The 19,495-nt window shown below is 43.0% G+C and overlaps 1 protein-coding gene and 1 long non-coding RNA gene across 3 annotated transcripts in view; both read right to left on the bottom strand.

Moving 5' to 3' along the window:
• LOC142151445 (uncharacterized) overlaps positions 1 to 19,495 on the bottom strand; it is a 404,300-nt gene that overhangs the window by 321,976 nt on the left and 62,829 nt on the right. The gene's annotated exons all lie outside the window — the stretch shown is intronic.
• On the bottom strand, positions 2,952 to 9,804 carry LOC142149859 (protein phosphatase 1 regulatory subunit 3C-like). 2 transcript variants are annotated; one of them, XM_075205159.1, is made up of 2 exons: positions 9,668 to 9,804; positions 2,952 to 4,462 (listed from the first exon to the last, which is right to left on the bottom strand). In XM_075205159.1, exons 1-2 carry the CDS (start codon positions 9,752 to 9,754, stop codon positions 3,770 to 3,772), a joined length of 780 nt encoding a protein of 259 aa, XP_075061260.1. In that variant the 5' UTR covers positions 9,755 to 9,804; the 3' UTR covers positions 2,952 to 3,769. The 2 variants fall into 2 exon arrangements, with proteins under 2 accessions (XP_075061260.1, XP_075061261.1); XM_075205160.1 differs by lacking the exon at positions 9,668 to 9,804 and adding an exon at positions 4,984 to 5,185.

Consider the following 19,495-nt stretch of genomic DNA (forward strand, 5'->3'; position numbering starts at 1 on the left):
TTCAGGAAATGGTGGTAGCACCATATTGTCATTACTAGCAGAGCTATTTGATGACAACGGGGGGCCCAGACTGTGCAAGACAGTCTCATTTGGTTACTGCCATTAATATGCTGCTCCTATTAACATGACATTCTGTATCAGGTATTTTCTGCACTATTGTAGCCACATGATGAGTATTGGGCCAATCACACGATAAACGACCGTTCGGTCCAATATCTCATTAGTGTGTACACTGCAACAATGAGTAGTTATCGTATTGTTTCATTTGATTATTAAACCAAACTAAAAATCTCTATAAACGAAGGGACAATGTGGTTCCAATCCTGCAGTGTGTACGCACTTACGGCCGGCAGTGTCCATAGATCTCTATGGAGTGTGCAGAGTCACGATCTTTTGAGCTGATGGTTATGAAAAATGAAGAGCACAGATCCGACGGTAAATTGTGTAAACCGTGTACACACGAATCGGCATGCTGACCTTCTGGTCAGGCGCTGGTAAAATTGTTAACGATATCGCAGTTTGAGAGATTTTCTATAGTGTGTATCCAGCTTAACTGTGGGTTTCGTTAAATACCATCGTAATCTGGGTGGACCAAAATGCAATATGTAGAGTTAACCTCATGTGTGCAACTCCCATTGACCCATAGATTGTAAGCTTGCGAGCAGGACCTTCTCACCTCTTTGTCTATATTACCCAGTATTGTCTATTACTATGTTTGGCTCCAATTATAAAGTGTTATGGAACTTGCTGGCGCTATATAAATAAATGATGAAATACTGGGTACACTGCAGATAATTACATGAGACCTCCAAACACGACATTAATTTATATTTAGAAAAGCTTAATTTTCTACGATGTTGAAATTTTATTTTAGAACAAATATTCCACACAAGAGTATATGGTCCACAACATTGTAAAGTAAAACACCAAAGGGGAATTCAATTGGCAGCAGTACTTTAAAAAGTGACGCAGCCTGTGCACCATTACCAATATTACTGTAATAGTGCACGTAATTACAGTTGATACGGTAATTTCAATACCAGCTTTTTGCTAGTGGCTCCCTGAGCCACATGCAAAAATCAGTGTTAATATGGTAATACACTTTGAATTCCCCATAGGATAGCGCCACAGAATTCCCCACAAGTATTGTAAAGGTTTGGATAGTAGTCCGAGCCTGTACACTGATTTGATCCCATCTGGCACAATCCCACCTTCTTCCCCCCGGCTCATCTACTGCCAGGTTCCATAATTGGATCCAGGCTGATTTCAAATTCCCTGTTGATTTCTCCAGACAGGGTCAATGGTTATCCTTGGAGGAGCTCCAGCAGACATCTCCAGCCTAGATATCTAACCCATTTGAAGTCTTCCAACAATGCTTCTTCCTGTGCTCCTTATCACCAAGACACTTTTCTGGATCTCGCTATTTGTAGACACTACCCAAAGACATGAATTACCAAATGTATACTATTTTTCTCAACACTGCCCTTCACTCCCAAAACTATTATGAAGCGAAAGGGGAAAGGGACTTTGGACCAGAGCCGTACAGAGGGTGGTGCCTCTGATGCAACCACCCAGAGCACAGGGTGCCGCTACCGCCCACCATCACCTCCAGGGCGTGCTTGGACTGCAACAGAGAGGAAAACAGTATGAGCAGCAGGGAAAGGCATGCTGCAGAGGCGCTCCACCTGCAATAAAGATTGACCAAGGAACACTACAGCACAGGACACTTCTCCCCATGGCTAGTCTGACCTCCAACCTTGGCTGTCAGGGGTTAAGGAACAATCGTGGCAAGGACCTCCTCCCCCTTGGATAGTCCACCAGTCACTCTAGCCTGGCAAGCTGCATGATGCTCTGTATCCTGGACAGCCCACAGCTTCTCCATTGTAGTGTTGGCTGCCCTCATGTGATCTAGGCAATACCCCCAGCAGGTGAGGGTCTCCAGCAGCCCTTCTTAGTTTGTGATCATGCCACCCCCCCCTCCTTAATGTGATTTGGGGCTATTAAACAGGGATCAGGGCTATTAATTTAATTGAGGGATGGTGGGGCCTATTTTAAGATGGTGTGATGGGACTTAATTAAAAGCACCCAAAACTCCCCAGTATTGAGAGCTGGGGTAAAAAAAAAAGGCCCATGTCTAAAGTGTAATTATTTAGTCTCAGGTGCTTTGATTTAATGTCAGGACTGTATGAGGGGAAATAGCATATTTGTTAAATGGGAATGATATCAAGTTCTGGGTCTAATTAGGTGAAAGGAGACCTGTTTATTAAACAAAAACTACTGATTTAATATCAGGCTAGTCGGGGGGAGGCGGGAAGCCTATGTTGTTCACTCACTGTTCAGCTATCCAGGAGGTGAATAAGTATTTAAAACAAGCCCAACATTGCAGGATCTGGCCAAGTAGCAAGTGAGCTATAGCCACCAGCAGCACCAGGTAGACAGAACTACAAGGAAAGGTAGGAATGGGCAGCAGAGTTGTAGCATTGTCTTGCGCTTGTAGAGGGCTATGTATTACCCCACCATAGAATGGCCACACCTCCTGGTGGTGCCCAATCACTGAAAGGCAGCATCTACTGCCACCAAGATGGGGGAGGGGTGCACTAGTGCTCTTGCCCAGGGCACTCAAAATCTAGTTAAAACTCTGCTTATGATCCCTCCCCCCCACACCAGCAGAAGCAGCCCCAGCAGATAGTGCAGGTAGCACCTTTGGTAGTCTCCTAAGATGAGACTTCCTACAAAATCCATTTCAAAATACTTCCTGACTCACCTGATTAGAACCACTCTAGACCCCGTTTCTTTTTAAGACCAGGATACAGTACGATATTCTGAATATGTCAATTGAAGCTCCCTATTGTTTCATTGCACTGGTTCTCTGTAATGACTTTTGACCACTCAAAAATAGACTTAAAAAAATAAATAAAAACAACCCACAAAGCTGGAGGAGTTTGACATTTTATTGATTCCCCAGTAAAACCAGAATTAAAATCACTTGCCAAGAGGCTGTTTCATCCACTTATGTAGGTCATTAAGACATGAGATCTTACAGGTCAGGAACAAAGTGCTAGTGTTACATTTAAAGCCTAAAACAATGTGGCTTCTAGAAGTTTCTCCGCTTTATAATGTTTCAGCCAAAGTACTTTACACAACAAATGAGATGTTACACTATTCATACAAAGACTTAACATACACCTCTCACCTTAGTGTTTATTAGTCCGCCCCATGTGGTTTGGGCAAACATTCTTACTTTAAAAAAAAATACAAATAAAAAAACTGCATACCCACAGTGGAGGCAGGTATGGTTATGAACCGGTATTTGTTAAATAAATCAACTAGAAGCAGAAACATCACTGAGGCAAGAGGCATAATGCCTGAGATGCAATTCGCTCCTAGTAACCTGTAAATATTGGTTCGGCCTACAAAATGACCATCTCTATTGCAGGCAGGCACCAGATACACCCTCAATGTTTAAACAGCTCAAATGTACATGAAATAACTTAATACAAAATATTGTCTATACTCCCAGTAACACGTGAAGCTATCTGAATAGCCTTATTACAGCTGCAAGTGTGACCAAGCATAAAAATACCACATTACTGCCCAGCAACCCCATCAGTGGATATTTGTAGCCTCATCTATTTTACAGTTATCTGAAGAAACATTCCCAGTTTCAGATGCCCTCTTGATCTACAAGAGGGAAGCTGTACAACGTAGTAATATCAATTGTTCCAGTGACCCAGCACTTTTACAGTTTATTGTTCCCACCTAGCCCATGTCACCAATAAGCGCTCCGAGTATAGCTGCTGCCTTCTGCCTCCTTGTGCAATACATAGTTCTTGCCACCATTGTTGTCCCAGTACATCTTGCCCTCGCACCAGAAACAGATACAAAACTCAGCCCACTGAGCATCAGCAGGCAGTGGAAGCCTGAAAGAGAAGGTATCAGTCTCCGCTCCACCGTACCGGTCGTGTAGATAAGAGCATGGAAGATCATACCAACTTTGCCAGCGATCATAGCTGATCCGGAGGGTTACCCGTTTCTCAAAACCAATGTTGCGCACTCTCACGGTGCCAGCCACTGCCGATCCCTGAACTGCACATTGTTCAAGACATACCTGCTGCTCGCCGAGCCTGGCCCTGAAACTTGCATAGTTATGAGTTGGAGGCTCAAAGTCCAGAGCGTATGTTGAGGTTGAGAGTGGACGTAAAGCTCGCAACGAAGCCAAGGCTAGCACTAAGGGATCTTCATCAAAAAGTGGGCGAGAGAAGTGACGCACTGTGGTGAGAGCCAGTCCAAGAGCGTCGGCAAACACAATTCTTTTTTTCTGAGGAACTGGAGGACGGGAAGTTGGAACCAAACATGACCGTAGGGTTCCAGTTGAAAGACGATGGAGATGATAAGTAGAGGGGCTGAGACATAAGCACATGGAGAAGTCACCAGGCATTGTGTAGGTAGAAGTGGGAGCCACCTAAGGAAAAAAAATATATTCTTAAAAACTCAGCAAAAAGTATGACTAGCAAAGGATCAAAGCTTTACAAAAGCACTTAAACCACAGATGAACAGAGCTCACTGCATTAAGACTTGCTTTTCCTACATAAAGTCAGTAACTGAAGTAGTTCCAGTTGAAATCAAAAGTTTCCACCGTACAACAATTGTTTTGCCACAGCATTTCCTTGTTACATTACAAACGTTCAATTGTAGACATGTTATAGAATATTAAACTTCAGGATAAGTTGATCATTCTGTTTACAAACATTGATATTAGCATCTGGTGAATCTGTAATGTAGCATAGACCAAGAACAGTCTCAGGTAGCCAAATGAATGGATTAAAGGTTGATAGTATCAGTACAACGCACACCTCACTGCCTGAATGAAACTGCAGCACAGGAGTGCAATACAAGGCTCCGCTAGAAGAACAGGCTGGAGCCCCAGTACCACCATATATACAGATGGAGGAGATGCCGGTCTACAATGCACACAATACTCACTCAGTCACGGAGAAACTCAGAATGTCTTTGGAAAAGCCTCCCAGGGATCACGGTACACCGGGGGAGAGAGAGAGATGGTCCCAGCGGTGCAGAGAACGGACTGTCCTACCGGTCAGCACAGTTACAAACTCTCCGTAGCGCAGAGCAGCGCAGCTTCTATCTCTTCCCACCGGCGACCTGCGCCAACTGAGCGGAGGAGCCCCCAGGACACCGGCTAAGACCTCTCCTGTGTCATGTGATCAGGCAGAGCGCAGCCATTCACAGAAGAGTCTATTTTTCACCGGCCAATGAGAAGCGGCTTCGACCACTATAGGGGGCACCTGAGTGATGACAGGTCAGGCAGCGGTCCTGCGTCATGGCCGCGATCTACACGTGTGGGGCAGCTGTGATCTCTGCAGCGCCCTAATCTCTGCAAATCACAGATCTCGTGGAATTAAAGGTCCAAGCATGTCACACGTTATGCTGGGACTTGTAGTTCTACAACAGGTGGAGATGCCTAAACCTACTTTAGAGTTTCCTACTACTTTCTATTACAGACGTTATTTTACTAGGACTTTCATAGTAGACCCGTGCTTCACTAACTTTTTCAGTTCTTTGGGGCATATTAAATTGTAGGCGGAAACTCCGAAAATCTTGCGTTATTACAGTAATAGAGCGCGGGAAAAACATTATTACGGTAGTTTTCTCGCTAGATTTTAGATCGCAGCTCCCTGAGTCGCGAGCTGAAATCCAGCTAACTATTACCGTAATAACGGTAAGTTTTAACGCGGTGGGATATTCAACAATTGAATATGCCCCTTAGAGTCTCCATCATTTTTTCAAGGCACCCCTCCAAAATAAGTACTAGTCCTGTTTTATAAGTAGTTGGGTCAAAAAGACATAATAAATATTTAGGTCAGGACAGAAATACTTATTTAGGTGTATGCAAAAATAATACACATAAATCCAAAGGAAAAAGAATATTTTTATATATTTATTTTCAATAATAATTTCTGTCAAAGAATTATTTACAGCTAACTCACGCTGTGCTCTTCATCCATACACTGTGCCCTCCATCATATCAACACAGTCTGCGCCTTCCTTCATATCCACTCACTCTGCCCCCTCTGCATCCCGGGGGCCAGGAAAGAAAAAAAACAACAACTTTTCAATCTGGCGGCGCCCGGGACCCAGAATCCTCCTCTCTCCTGCCGCTTGTCACTGAATGCGGGGCGTGATGACATCACACCCGACTTTCAGTGAGGAGGGAGGAGGATGCTGGGTCCCGGGCACTGCCGGATTGGTAATTTATTTTTATTTTTTTTCTCTTCCCGGCTGCGGCACCCCTATGACAGCGTCGGGCTACGAGCCGCGGCGCACACTTTGGGAACCACTGGTGTAGACAACTATTAATTGGCGTGCCTGGCTCCTTTAAACAATATATTAACATTAATAATCAGGCATTCCAACCGTCCAGATTTAAGTCAGTCTCAATTTGAGGTTAGCTATTAAAACTAATAAGGTAACGCTTGGGACCCACAGGGAAATGACCCACAGCTATTTCCTATTGGCGAGAGGAGAATATCTACTGGGATATCCCAAAGTGGACAACCTCATAATCCTTCACAGGATTCTAGTGTGCAAGCAGGTTTGATTATCCTTGAGTACAACAGATCTGATATGTAGATGCAATTATATCCAAAGCATTGACCTCGGCTTATGGGTTGCATCCAAGGGCAGCAAAATAGACAAATGTGCTTGGATAATACAATAGTCTAAGGGTGGAGTTCCCTTTAAAGAGAAAGTCTTGTAAGGGTTTTACAAAAGACAAAAAAAGACACATGATAATCACATTTTAGGTGGGCTGTTTCTGTGCTTGTTGGGGGAGGGTAAAAAAATTGGTGGTACATACAGTATGTTGCTGCTAACCAGCACTCCCTCTAAAGTGCAGGAGCACATACTTTTATGCACCAGGTCCAAGGAATCAGCACACCAGTTGCTGTATGGTAATTGTAGAGGTGACGACTGTGAGGATACTGGGGTAATGTTTAGTTCTTTTGCGTTGCCAGCTGACTGGTTTGCCCGAAGGCAGCGTTATGTGTCATCCTGGTATCCCCAGTACCCGTAAATGAATGCGAAATCACATAGGCAATTAGTATAGTAAGGGAACATTAATGTCAATCACAACACACAATATTATATCACTTTTCATGAACAAATACCAGTGGACCACTGTAACAGCACCCTTATGTCGCTTTTGGGATCATTCAGAACCACTGAGGGCCTATCCATAGCACCGAATGACCTCAGAAGAATCATAAGAGGATCAATTCACTGGTAAGTGCCTGAGGAAGTTAGTCTGCAACAGGCAGATCCGTCTCAGTGGACGGTCTGACGGCCGCCCAGGGGTATAGAATGCTGGGGGTGGCTGCATCAGAATATTCTGCTCAGCTTTGAGTGACTCACAACTGAGCAATATGGCAGTGGTGCTCAGTGCTTTCATGTCCACATTGAGTCTGAGGGATATCATAGTAACACGCCTCTTTCCGTTTTGGTGGACAGATGAGATGAGGTGAAAAACTGGTCTATTGAAATATATTATGCAATGAGGGGACTGTGGGGGGAAAAGCCAAGTCTTGGAAAAGTTTGAAATCAGGGAATGTTGTTACGAGCCGCGGCGGTGCCCAGCCTATGACCCGGCCGTTGCCGGGGCAACGTAGGGACGCTTCAGCGCTGCGTCCCGGCAATGAGAAGCCGGGCGCATGCGCCCATCAATATTACTAGCCTGTGGGCTAATGAATTTAGGTGCAGGGGGCTGGGTATTATCAGAGCCAGGGTCTGATTGGCTGTCCTCACTATTTAAAACAATGAGGTCTGCTACCTCATTGCCGGTTATAGCTTCTGTGCTCCAGTCTGCTGACCTGCTAGTTCCTGTTCCTGTATTCTGATACCACTACTGACTCCCCGTGTATGACCCTTGGCTTTGAATTGGACTTCGCTCGTGTTTCCTGTGACCCTGATCTCTGGCCTGTTTACCTGTTCTGCTATTCGCCTGTGACCCCTGACCTCAGCTTGTTTACCGATACTGTTGTCTGCTGCCGGCCCTTGACCTCTGCGTGGACCTGACTCTTCTTGCCTGGGTTCTCCCCATCCGGTACACACTTCACGACCCTCTGTCAGTCTGCGGCCCAGTCTGTCCCCACCATCAGGGGCTCCAGTGAACACCTGATTGGCAGAGTAGATTCCGGGTTGTGTTGTGCCGGCTGAAGGGGTTCCTAACAAATGTGACATTGGAATCATGTACCCTTTATACATGTCACAGAATTCTACGGTGATTAGAGGTGCATTTTATGTTCACTGAAAGCTGTACATTCCAGGATATAGTCAGTCATGTGACCCAAGGGACATCACTGCGTTCCAAATATATTTGACATACATAGATATGCAGGGGTTAGAACTACCAGATTCTTTAAACTTGTGTTCTGAAACCAGTGGCTGGGGCGGAGGGGGGCATCCCCCTGGACAGTCCTATAGTGGGCTAGCTTGGGCAGGGTCACTGGGCTACCTACATTTTTCTTCCTTTAAAATGTTCCTAATAGGCTGCTGAGCCGAGTATTTATTTATATAAATGGTGATGCAGCGCATCCCTGTCTAGAAATTGCACATAAGCAGTGAAGTCCCTGAATAAATTAATGAATAGACCTATTTTCCGCCCAAACTGCCCTGACATTAAATTTATGGTATTCACATTCAAAGACGAATTGGAAGTTTCTGAGTTCCCTGACGCATGGTCTGGTACTGGGCATGTTCAGAGTAATTGTTTGCAAAACACACAACGTATTACCATTTACGCTCCTTAATGAATCAGGCCCAAAGTGTATTTCTCTAATGCACGGGGAAATGATAACGACAGGTGCAAAGGCAGAAAGATATTGTGAAATGTTGCTCCACTTTTTTAACTGTAGACTTTATACCATGATAGCAACTAGTCAGATTATAGCTATCATTTATCTAGTACATTTTTCTAGAGATTGGTGGCTAAAATCTGATTAGTTGCTATGGGCCCGATACATTCCCCCCTAGTGTTTTAAAGCTGTTCTGGAAATTCAAACCAAGCTAAGTAGAGCAGAACGGAGGCCTCCAGTGTGATAAACATACTTGCCTAGTCTATGGGAAGGTGTGGGAGGCTCCCGAATTTCAGGGAGTACTCCCGGACTCTCAGAAGAGCAGGAACTCTCCAGATCCCAGGAGGGTGGGGCTTAATTACACCATTCGCATATTTAAGTCCCACCCACACCGTGCATTGGGTCTACGGTGACGCAATGGCTCCCCCAGAGAGGAGACAGCGAAAGTCAGCAAGTATGGCGGTAAGTAATACTTATTGCTCTGGATGTTTGTGGCTCTACTGTCACAAATGTAATTTTTTATGGCAGTGATAAGCGCAAATAAGAAATTAGACTTATGGCTGTGCTACGTCTCCATTTTATAAAATTTAAGTCCTGTTAAATTTTGTTCAAATGCCCTTTTAGTGTAATCTTAGTTAACATGTAGATTTCCAATACTTGAGTATATATGGTTACTGTAATGGTAGCTGGTCTTACTTTTTAAATGCTTTTAAGCCGTTTTGTAGCTGGTGATTTTGTATTTTAAATAAAACTATTATTTTGCACTCTCTTTTTTTTTTTTATACATCTTCAAAATCCACCTCTGTAATAACCTGCATATCCTGGTGGTCAGTTCTGCTTTCAGGGAGTATCTCCTCTTTCCCTGCATGGAAGGAGATTTCACACATTAGGCCACCTGCAGTGCGCCTGAGGTGCAGAACAGAAGGGAGCTGATTAAAGATCTTCTTCACAGTGAGGCTGAGTGAGAAAGAGACAATTAATTAATTCATTTTGGGGACAATTAATTAAATATTCAGGTACCATATTTTATGACCTCTGGCTAAATTTTAGCGTCCATACTCTCTACGGGTTATCTGGCTTTTGTCCATTTAGTTACCAGCATAGGACAATAGTGACTAATAGGGATCATGGATTATTAGTATAGCCATCTGCGTGGGACAAGACAAGTACTAAGAGCATTCATGTGCAAAGCTCCATGAGACTGGGGGAAAACTGCAGAACAATGCAGATCTCATGTATACAGCTTGTACACCATAGGGACTGAGGGGATTGTCCCAGGGTGAGGAGCTTTACAAACAAAGTGTAAATCTATAATGCACGGGAGGGAGAAGCAGAAAGGTAGTGCACAATGTTGACGCAGTGTTTCAGGTTAGTACATTGGGCTACATATGGGCGCTCTTTGCACGCATTATGCGAGCATTAACATACACTTCCAGCTAAATCTGGAGCAGCACAGCTGTGCCAATAAATCTAAACCATTGTCAAAGGAACAGATAATGCCAGGAGTGGGAATGGGAGGGTATTTTCTGGAAGGCAGCAGGGAATGAGATGGTGACAAGCAGCTCTATTCACACCAAGCAATCTCCTCACAGTGAACTCTGGGAAATATCTCCACATTCTCCTCACTTTCAGGAATCTGTGTACTTGGCGACTTGGCGAGAATTGGGGGAGGGGGCTACAAAAGTGTGAAAAGTAGGCAGGTACCTATATCTAAATGATTCTTAACCTTTCTTTATATAGCACATTTTATGCTGCACTTTACAGAGAATGTTTAATTATTTATTAGTCCCTACCTCATTGGAGCGCAGTCTGCTTTCTTTAACACTAACATTAATCCTACTAGCATGTTTTGGGTTGTAGGAGGAAACTGGATCACCTGGAGGAAATCCCGAAAAACATGGGGAAAATATACAAACTCCACCGATTGTGCCCTTGTTGTGCCCTTGCTGGGCGATAAACCAGCAATGCAGAACATTAGATTTTAGCATTTAAAAGAATACCAAATAGTTTAATTTTTCTTTTGCCAAACCAAATCTAAGGGGCCTACATGATAATAATAAAAAAAAAAATGTAATCTTAGCTCCAATAAGCAACAACTGTGCCAGAGGGAAGGTAAAAAAATAAAAATCACTGAAAATGTTAGTATTTAGCTAAACCCCCAAACCAAATTCTGGTTACACAACATTAAGTGAGAAATCAAGAAAAGTGAAAGCAAAAAAATGAAAACACAATAGGCCTGATTCATTCAGGAAAGTAAAGCAAACAAAAAGGAGTAACTTTGCACCTTGGCAAAACCATGTTATATAATGCAAGGGGTGCAAGTAATTTTTTTATTTTGCACATAAGGCGAATACTGCCTGTTTTTTCATGTAGGACACAAATAGCCGATAGCTTTATATTTACATTTATAATTGGGGTAGGGCATGTATTAGATAAACGTTAAATATGTCCCACATGTTAAATCCCCCCCCCCCCTCCAATGCAACTTGATTTTGCCAAGGTGCAAAGGTACTCCTTTTTTTGCCTTACTTTTCTTAATAAATCAGGCTGAATGTGTGTAAACTCAAACTATTATTATTATTATAATTTATTTGTTAGGCAGCGCCGTACACAGTACAAACAGTAGACGATACAGGGTGAAACAGTACAGAACAATAAACAAAAATAGCAATACTTCAGAAACTCCAGGCAGGCTGATGCAATAAGCACAGAGCAGAACAGGTGAGGAGACTGGAGGGAAGAGGGCCCTGCTCATGTGAGCTTACATCCTAAGCTCACAACAGGTATTTCCATGTATCCTGTCTTTCTAGTAAAATAAACAAGCTTCTCTTTCATTGAGGCTTTGTAGCCAAAATTACTTGCAATTGACTTATAACAATTGCACTAAAACCATTTGTGTTGTAACTTGTCTGATTTATTTATCACTGCAGACAAAAGAGCAGTGGACAGTGGAGAGGGAAGGGCAGGTGACAGACAGATGCAGATGGCCTAAGGCTATATTCACACAGACCTTTTTAGGCCATTTGGGAACAAATTCCACTGCTGCTAAACCACAGCACATCAGACACTTGCCCAAACTAAAGCTAGGTACACACTACACAGTTCTTATCCAATAATCGGCTCAATCAGCCGACATATGACCGCTCGTTCAAAAGTCGGGTCAGCGTGTGCAGTGACACGATGGTCGAAAGTCTGCCCAAATGGACGATTATTGCCTCATTTGGTTGGTCGTACGGTTTAATATTTTCGGTCCAATCTCGTTTCCGTTGTGTAGTGTGTATAAACTTCCGACCGATCCACAACAGTGAGTACGAAATTACAGTCATTGCTCACGACAACATGGCTGTAAAAAGTCGCTAAAGGGAGGTCCGCTCTTCCCTTTATCGTCCTAAACAAGGCTAGTGTGTATGCAGTCCATGGACCGAGCGATCGGAACATCAATCGCATGTAAAATCGCTCGGCATAAAATGTTGGTGGAAAATTCTGTAGTGTGTACCCAGCTTTACTTACCCTCTACCAGCATACACTGAGTACAGATGATGTAAGACATCTGTATAACATCAGAGGTAAATGGAGGGATGTGATAGGAGACAACAGATATATAGTGTATAGAGGTCTCTGTATAATATCAGAGATAAATGGAGATAATGAGATAGAAGAGATCTGATGTATAGTGTATAGAGGTCTCTGAGTACAGATGATGTAAGACCTCTGTATAATATCAGAGGTATATGGAGGTTATGAGATAGGAGATATCTGCTGTATAGTGTAGAGGTCTCTGAGTACAGATGATGCAAGACCTACCTCTCTCTCTCTCTATATATATATATTACAAGCTTCTGCACTCAATAACCTCTAAGCAACTCCATCACATTCCTCTGTTTAAAGCCTTCAGTATTCCTCAGACAGCCTCAGGTTCAGAAATAGGAGACATTATTACATGGGGTAAGATACAGACAGTAATTTATATTCAGCCCTCTCTCCACACAGCATGCTGGCTTCAGAGCAGTCATATTACTCCCATTACCACCTTAAACTGGTTGTTTCTGCTTCCAACCCTCCCCCTACCCCCAATACTGGGTATCCTGTAACCATTGAAACTAACCCTGAGCCAAAGATCAACAAAGCATATTGACACATTACTGACATAAAGTGAAAGAATTTGCTGACTAGTAACTTTCCTGCCTGGAACCAATGACTGTTCAATTTCAAGTGTAAGAGACTGACATTCTTGCATAAGCTTTATTTGTATAATCACATTACACAGACTGTCTTTATACACTTGTACATTTCAGGTCACAGCTAGATAGGAGCTGAAAATGCTGCTTGTGAATATATGCAAATTAAAATGAAAAACTACTTAATTTTCTTGGAGTGTGTATTCTTTCTCCAATACTCTGTATGGTGTTATCTCTGCAAACGGTGTTTGTCACATATATAGAATAAGAAACAATTTAACATAGTGTGATATTGTTTTACCAAACATTCATTTGCAAAGACAAAAATAAAAAGTAATATGTTAACTTTATAGATTTTAACATCTATATAGATTAGGGACATATGCAATCTAAAACATACTTGCCTACTTTCAAAATAGTGAAGTCTGGGAGATCCCAGACAGTGGGAGTGACTAGAGGGTGGGGCGCAGTCAATCGCGTCATTCTGGCTCCGCCCCCCCCCACAAGGAAACCAGTGTTTTATCGTTTGGCAAAATGATGCGATTCACCGTGAATCGCATTATTTTGGCTAGCAAAATGCGGAATGCGGGAGACTTGCCTGCTCTCCCGGGGGACCTACCCGGATTTGGAGAGTCTCCCAGACATTCTGGGAGAGTTGGCAAGTATGATCTAAAAGTTACAAATAAGCCTAGAGATGTAAACTGATATCTGTTAAGGAACGGTGAACATGATCATAACAGGCTAAGAGGAGTATCCTATAGCTAGTGTTTAAAATTAAAGATGAACTGTACAAGTGAAACGATGCTACTGGAACAATTGGATGAGATGAAATCTGATTTTTGGCAGAAAGATTACACTGAAGAAGAACTTGAGTGTGCTAAACAAAGTACTAAAAGTGGATACTGGTCCCCAAACAGAAGAGAACTATAAAAGATGAATATGTATTTATGACTCAATAAAGCCATCACCATTAAAAAATTATAAAACATATTATTAAACATTGGGATCTTTTACACAAAGACCCCAAATTACACTAAATATTACCCACTAAACCATCATTCAGATATAGAAAGGCTCCCATTTTAAGAGATGAAGGGACCTCTAAACGAAAATCCTGAGAAAGAGAATATTAAAACAAAAGGATTTTTTAGATGTGGGAATTACATAGGTTGCAGAACTAGCAAAAATAATACCCACAATGGGACTACTTATAAGGTCAACCAATTTACCACATGTAGTTCCAAAAACATGATGTATATCTCGGAATGCAAATGTGGCCTACTATATGTAAGGCATCAAGGGGCATATTCAATTGTTGGCAATACAGCCAAAAGTAACGCGCCCCGCGCACTATTACCGTCATTACGGTAATACTGCGCGTAAATACCAGTATTACGGTACTTTTCTCGCTGGATTTCAGCTCGCGGCTCAGGGAGCTACGAGCTGAAATCCGGCTTACTATTACTGTAATACCGGTAACAGTTTTTCCGCGGCGGAAACCAGACAATTGAATATGCCCCCAAGAATGTTTAAAAAAATTAAAAAAAGATCAGAACATTTGTATAATATACAAATTGAGAAAGTCTCATCCCATTCTAAATATGTACACAATTCTTTTGAGGGAAGCCTTGTTAATAATGGGGTGGGGGGGGTACAGGCACTGATTACAAATTGGAAATATAGAAGTTTGGAGAAATACTTTGTTACAACAGAAATGACCTGGATTTACAGGCTAAACACACATTTTTATTATTAATATTAATTTTTATTTATAGGGCGCCACAAAGTATCCGTAGCGCCGTACTAGGACAAACAATGGCACAGTACAAGGTGAAACAGCACAGTACAAGTAACAGTAAGCACTATAACTCTGGGGGCTCAGTCACAGCAAGAAAGAGAGGGAGGGAGGGGAAAAGTGAGTATAGGCAGGTAACTATGGCCCAAGAGGGTGGGCACGGATGACAGGTAAAGAGTCACTGAGGGGAGCGGAGAGAAGCGAGAGGAGACAGAGGGCAGAGGGTTAGAGAGGAGGTGAACGGAGTAGCTGGAGAGCGCAGTTAAAAGTGATGGAAACAGGAGGTAGGAGAGCCCTGCTCAAAGGAGCGTACAATCTAAAGGGAGGGGAAGACAGACAGACACATGGATGAGACGGGGGAGACGGAGTCGAGGAAGGGGGAGAAGGGAAGAAGGGATGAGAAAGAGAGGAAGCCGACCAGTGGGAGTTTAGGCATGAGACTGGAAGGCTTTTAGGAAAAGGTGGGTTTTTAATGTTTGTTTGAAAGAGGACAGATTAGTGGAAGTTCTGATGGAGCGGGGGAGCTTGTTCCAATGGAGGGGAGCGGCGCGGGAGAAGTCTTGGATACGTGCGTGAGAGGAGGTAATCAGGGGGGAAGAGAGGCGATGATCGTTGGACGATCGCAGAGGGCGGGAGGGAGTGTGAATAGAGATAAGGTTAGAGATGTAGGGAGCAGTGGAGTTGGCGAAGGCCTTGTAAGTCAGAGTTAGGAGCTTGAAAAGGATTCTGTAGGGGAAGGGGAGCCAGTGAAGGGCTTGGTAGAGTGGGGAGACAGAGGTGGAACAGCGAGAGAGGAAAATAAGCCTAGCAGCGGATCTAAGAGGAGCGAGATGAGAGAGGGGGAGGCCGATAAGGAGAAGGTTGCAGTAGTCCAAGCGGGAGATAATCAGAGAGTGGACGAGAGATTTGGTGGCATCCTGGGAGAGGAAGGGCCGAATGCGGGCAATGTTGCGAAGCTGGAAACGGCATCCCAAATGGTCTAAACAAGCAACTTGAGCTAATATGGTCTCTTGCTTAAACCTCTGACTAATAAGTGCACTATGTTTGATTTACATAATGTTGAATAGAACTATATCTGATTCCTTGTTTTTTTCCAGTCTCACATGGATCAAATAATACTCATAATGAAGATCATCTCCGACATAAAGAAGAACGATCTTATAAGGACGTTTATGAACAATAAAGATGTGTACTGTGAATCATTACGATATTAAAATATATATTTCCTTAAATTGTGCACTAGTAGAATGTTGGATATGTATCGGTTATGGATAGAATTTGGCGTGTTTTCGGATTACATGACCTTCCCACTTCTAAAGGGAGATATACATGAATGCAAAGAAGTTTTAATTTTATATTGATTTTATAAAGATAAATTAGAAGATGTTAATACATAACATAGTATATTTTCATCCGTAACCAAAAATCAGGTTTGTGTAGTGATGTCTGGGTATAGAGGTTTGGCGTGCATACATCGAAAAGCCGCTTTCGGTTTAAATGTGATAAAGCTATAAAGAATAAAAAAAAGTTCCTTTTCACATCCTGCGGTATAATTACCTCAACATCTATATGAAAGCCCTGAGATAGTTCAGATTTTGTGATTTTATTTTTGTATTTGGAAATGAATGTTGGTAAAACAATATCACGATATATTACATTTTTATATTTTTCCATATATGTGACAAATACCATTTGAAAGTTTGAAGAGATAACACCATACAGAGTATTAGAGAAAGAATATACATTCCAAGAAAATTAAGTATTTTTTTCACTTAGATTATGAAGCCCACCAGGGAATGTACCCGTGAAGTAGGGGTAGTATGGCATCCATGGTAATCATTTTTCTATTTATAACCAAGTCTCTGCAGGTGGGTATCCAATAGCCCCATCATGGGCCTTTTGAGTCCCCCAAGGTTCTGTCTTCGACCCTCTATTCCTCCCTCTCTACACTACCTCTCATGGTGAACTTATTCAATAATATGGCCTCCAATACCTCTGTGCCGATGACACGCAAATCTATCTTTCCTCTCCTGACCTCTCTCCCTTCTTCCTAACCCAGGTATCTAGCTGTCTCTCTGTCACTACCTGGATGTTACAGCACTTCTTCAAACTCAACATCTCCAAATCCATACTCATCATCTTTCCTTCTGCCAATGTTGCTATCCCTCCCAATATCTCCTTCTTGGTTAACAACAGAACTCTCTCTCCCGGCACCTAATCCCGCTGCCTTGGAGTCACCCTTGATTCTGCTCTCAGCTTTACCCCTTATATCCAGTCCCTCACCAAATCCTGCCAAATCCTCATCACAAAAATCCATCCCTTCCTCTCTCAGGAGGAAACCAAAATCTTGGTCCATTCATTCATCATTTCTCGTCTCGACTATTGTAACCTCCTTCTCACTGGTCTTCCTCTCATATTTCTGACCTTCAATCCATACAGAATGCTGCAGCTCAGCTCATCTTTCTCTCTGCTACACCTCTGCGTAAATCACTTCATTGGCTCCGTTAGTTTCAGAATTCAGTTCAAGCTCCTTACTCTCATTTACAAAGCCCTGACACTTCTCCCACTTACATCTCTGATCTTGTCTCATGATACATACCTACCCGGCCACTCCACTCTGAGCTCAGCCTCAATTTACCTCTAATTACCCCCCTCCCATGCACACCACCAAGACTTCTGCCGTGTTGCCCCCAATATTTGGAACTCCTTACCCTGCCTTACTCAACAATCCCCAAACCTTGAAACACTCACTCAAAACTCACCTTTTCAGGCTTGCCTATCCTACTGCCTCCTGACCGTCTGACCCAGCGCCTTATCTTCCTTCACCTGATATCTCCATTTTCTTCCAGTTGGTCCTACTGGCTCTCACCACCCTTCTAGAATGTAAGCTCTCCCAGACAGGGTCCTTTCTACCTATCGTTCCACATCTGTTTACTGTCCGACTCCCTTATTTGTCCTGTCATATCTTTGGCTGCACTCTGAGTCCCCATAGCATTACTCACACTCAACTGTGCTACTTATGTGTATTACCTCATCTATGTGTTACTTACTTGTACAGAATCTGTGGCGCCTTATAAATAATAATCTTGTTATAATGACACCTGTCAAGGGGCGTGAACAGACAGTTTTTGAAGTTGATGTGTTGAAAGTAGGAAAAATGGACAAGCATAATGATTTGAGTGTCTTTGACAAGGGCCAAATTGTGATGGCTAAATAACTGGGACAAAACATCTCCAAGAGAGATCTTGTGGGGTGTTCCCAGGTATGCAGTGGTTAGTACCTACCAAAAGTGGTCCAAAAGAGGACAATGGTTAACCAGTGGCAAGGTCATGGGCACCCAAGGCTCACTGGTGCATGTGGGGAACGAATGTCAGCCCATCTAGTCCAATCCCACAGAAGAGCTACTGTAGCACAAATTTTTGAAAAAGTTAATGTTGGATATGATAAAAAGGCGTCAGAACCCACAGTGCATCGCAGCTTGTTGCATAGCTGCAGACCGGTCAGAGTGCCCATCCCGACCCTTGTACACCATCGAAAGTGCCTCGGTAAGAGATGGCACCAGGATGCACTACAGGTAGAAGTCAAGCCAGCAGAGGCAGTGTGATGCTCTGGGCAACGTTTTGCTGAGAAATCTTTGGGTCCTGGCATTCATGTTATTACTTTGATACATACCACATACATAAACATTGCAGGCCAAGTACACCCTTCATGGCAACATTATTCCCTGATGGCAGTGGCCTCTGTCAGCAGAATAATGGCTCTGCCACACTTCAAAAAAATGTTGAGGAACATGACTTTAAGGTGATCGAGCAGCTGTGGGATGTGCTGGAAAAATAAGTCAGAGCAATGGAGGTCCCACTTCACAATTTACAGGACTTAAAGGATCTTCAGAGGTCTTATGGAGAACAAGTCTGGAGGGGTCAGAGCTGTTTTAAGATGTGTATATATTATGATTAGAGATGACGTGTTTTCTTGACATAGCACGTTATCCTACAGGAAGTAGCCATTAGATGGTGGGTCTACTCCTATCTGCATGTCGCTGCAGCAATCAAGACACATCAGATCAGGCAACGTTTTCACCATCTTCAGCTGTCCAGTATTGGCGAGCCTGGATCCACTGTGGACTCCCTTCTTAGTGGACAAGGGTGGAACCTGGTGCGGTCTGCTGCTGTAGCCCATGCACTTCAAGGATCGACATGATGTGTGTTCAGAGAGGCTTTTCTGCATATCACTGTTGCAACACACGAATATTTGAGGTACCGACACTTGTCGTCAGCTTGAAATAGTCTGGTAATTCTCCCCAGCCATCTTTAACACTGCATTTCACCCACAGAACTGCTACTCAATAGAGACTGGTGCACAAAATAAAAATCATCCAAACTGGGCAATGTTATGTGCATTTCTGTCAAAGTACAGGTGAGAAAATGACTTAAATACTCTTATAGATTGACTCACTGATTAAAGTAATCCTCAAAACATGACATGTTGGAGGTACTTGAGGACCAGGTTTTGGGAACATTGCTGGAAAATCCCAGATCTGCAGTTTCTGAGATACATACCGCCCTTGGCACTAACAATCATTCCACAGTCAAAGTCACTTATTCATTATTATTAGTAATTTCTTCCCCAGTTTGGTGTTTGGTCTGAACAACTGA

Source organism: Mixophyes fleayi, chromosome 4 (assembly GCF_038048845.1).
Source record: "Mixophyes fleayi isolate aMixFle1 chromosome 4, aMixFle1.hap1, whole genome shotgun sequence".
NCBI classification, from domain to species: Eukaryota; Metazoa; Chordata; class Amphibia; order Anura; family Limnodynastidae; genus Mixophyes; species Mixophyes fleayi.

Coding starts and splice junctions, on each gene's coding strand:
- LOC142149859 (XM_075205159.1), bottom strand. CDS start 9,754: ATGTGTGAAATCTCCTTCCATGCAGGGAAAGAGGAGATACTCCCTGAA. Junction 4,463..9,667: donor ATATGCAGGTTATTACAGAG/GTGGATTTTGAA, acceptor TTTTTTCCTTAG/GTGGCTCCCACTTCTACCTA.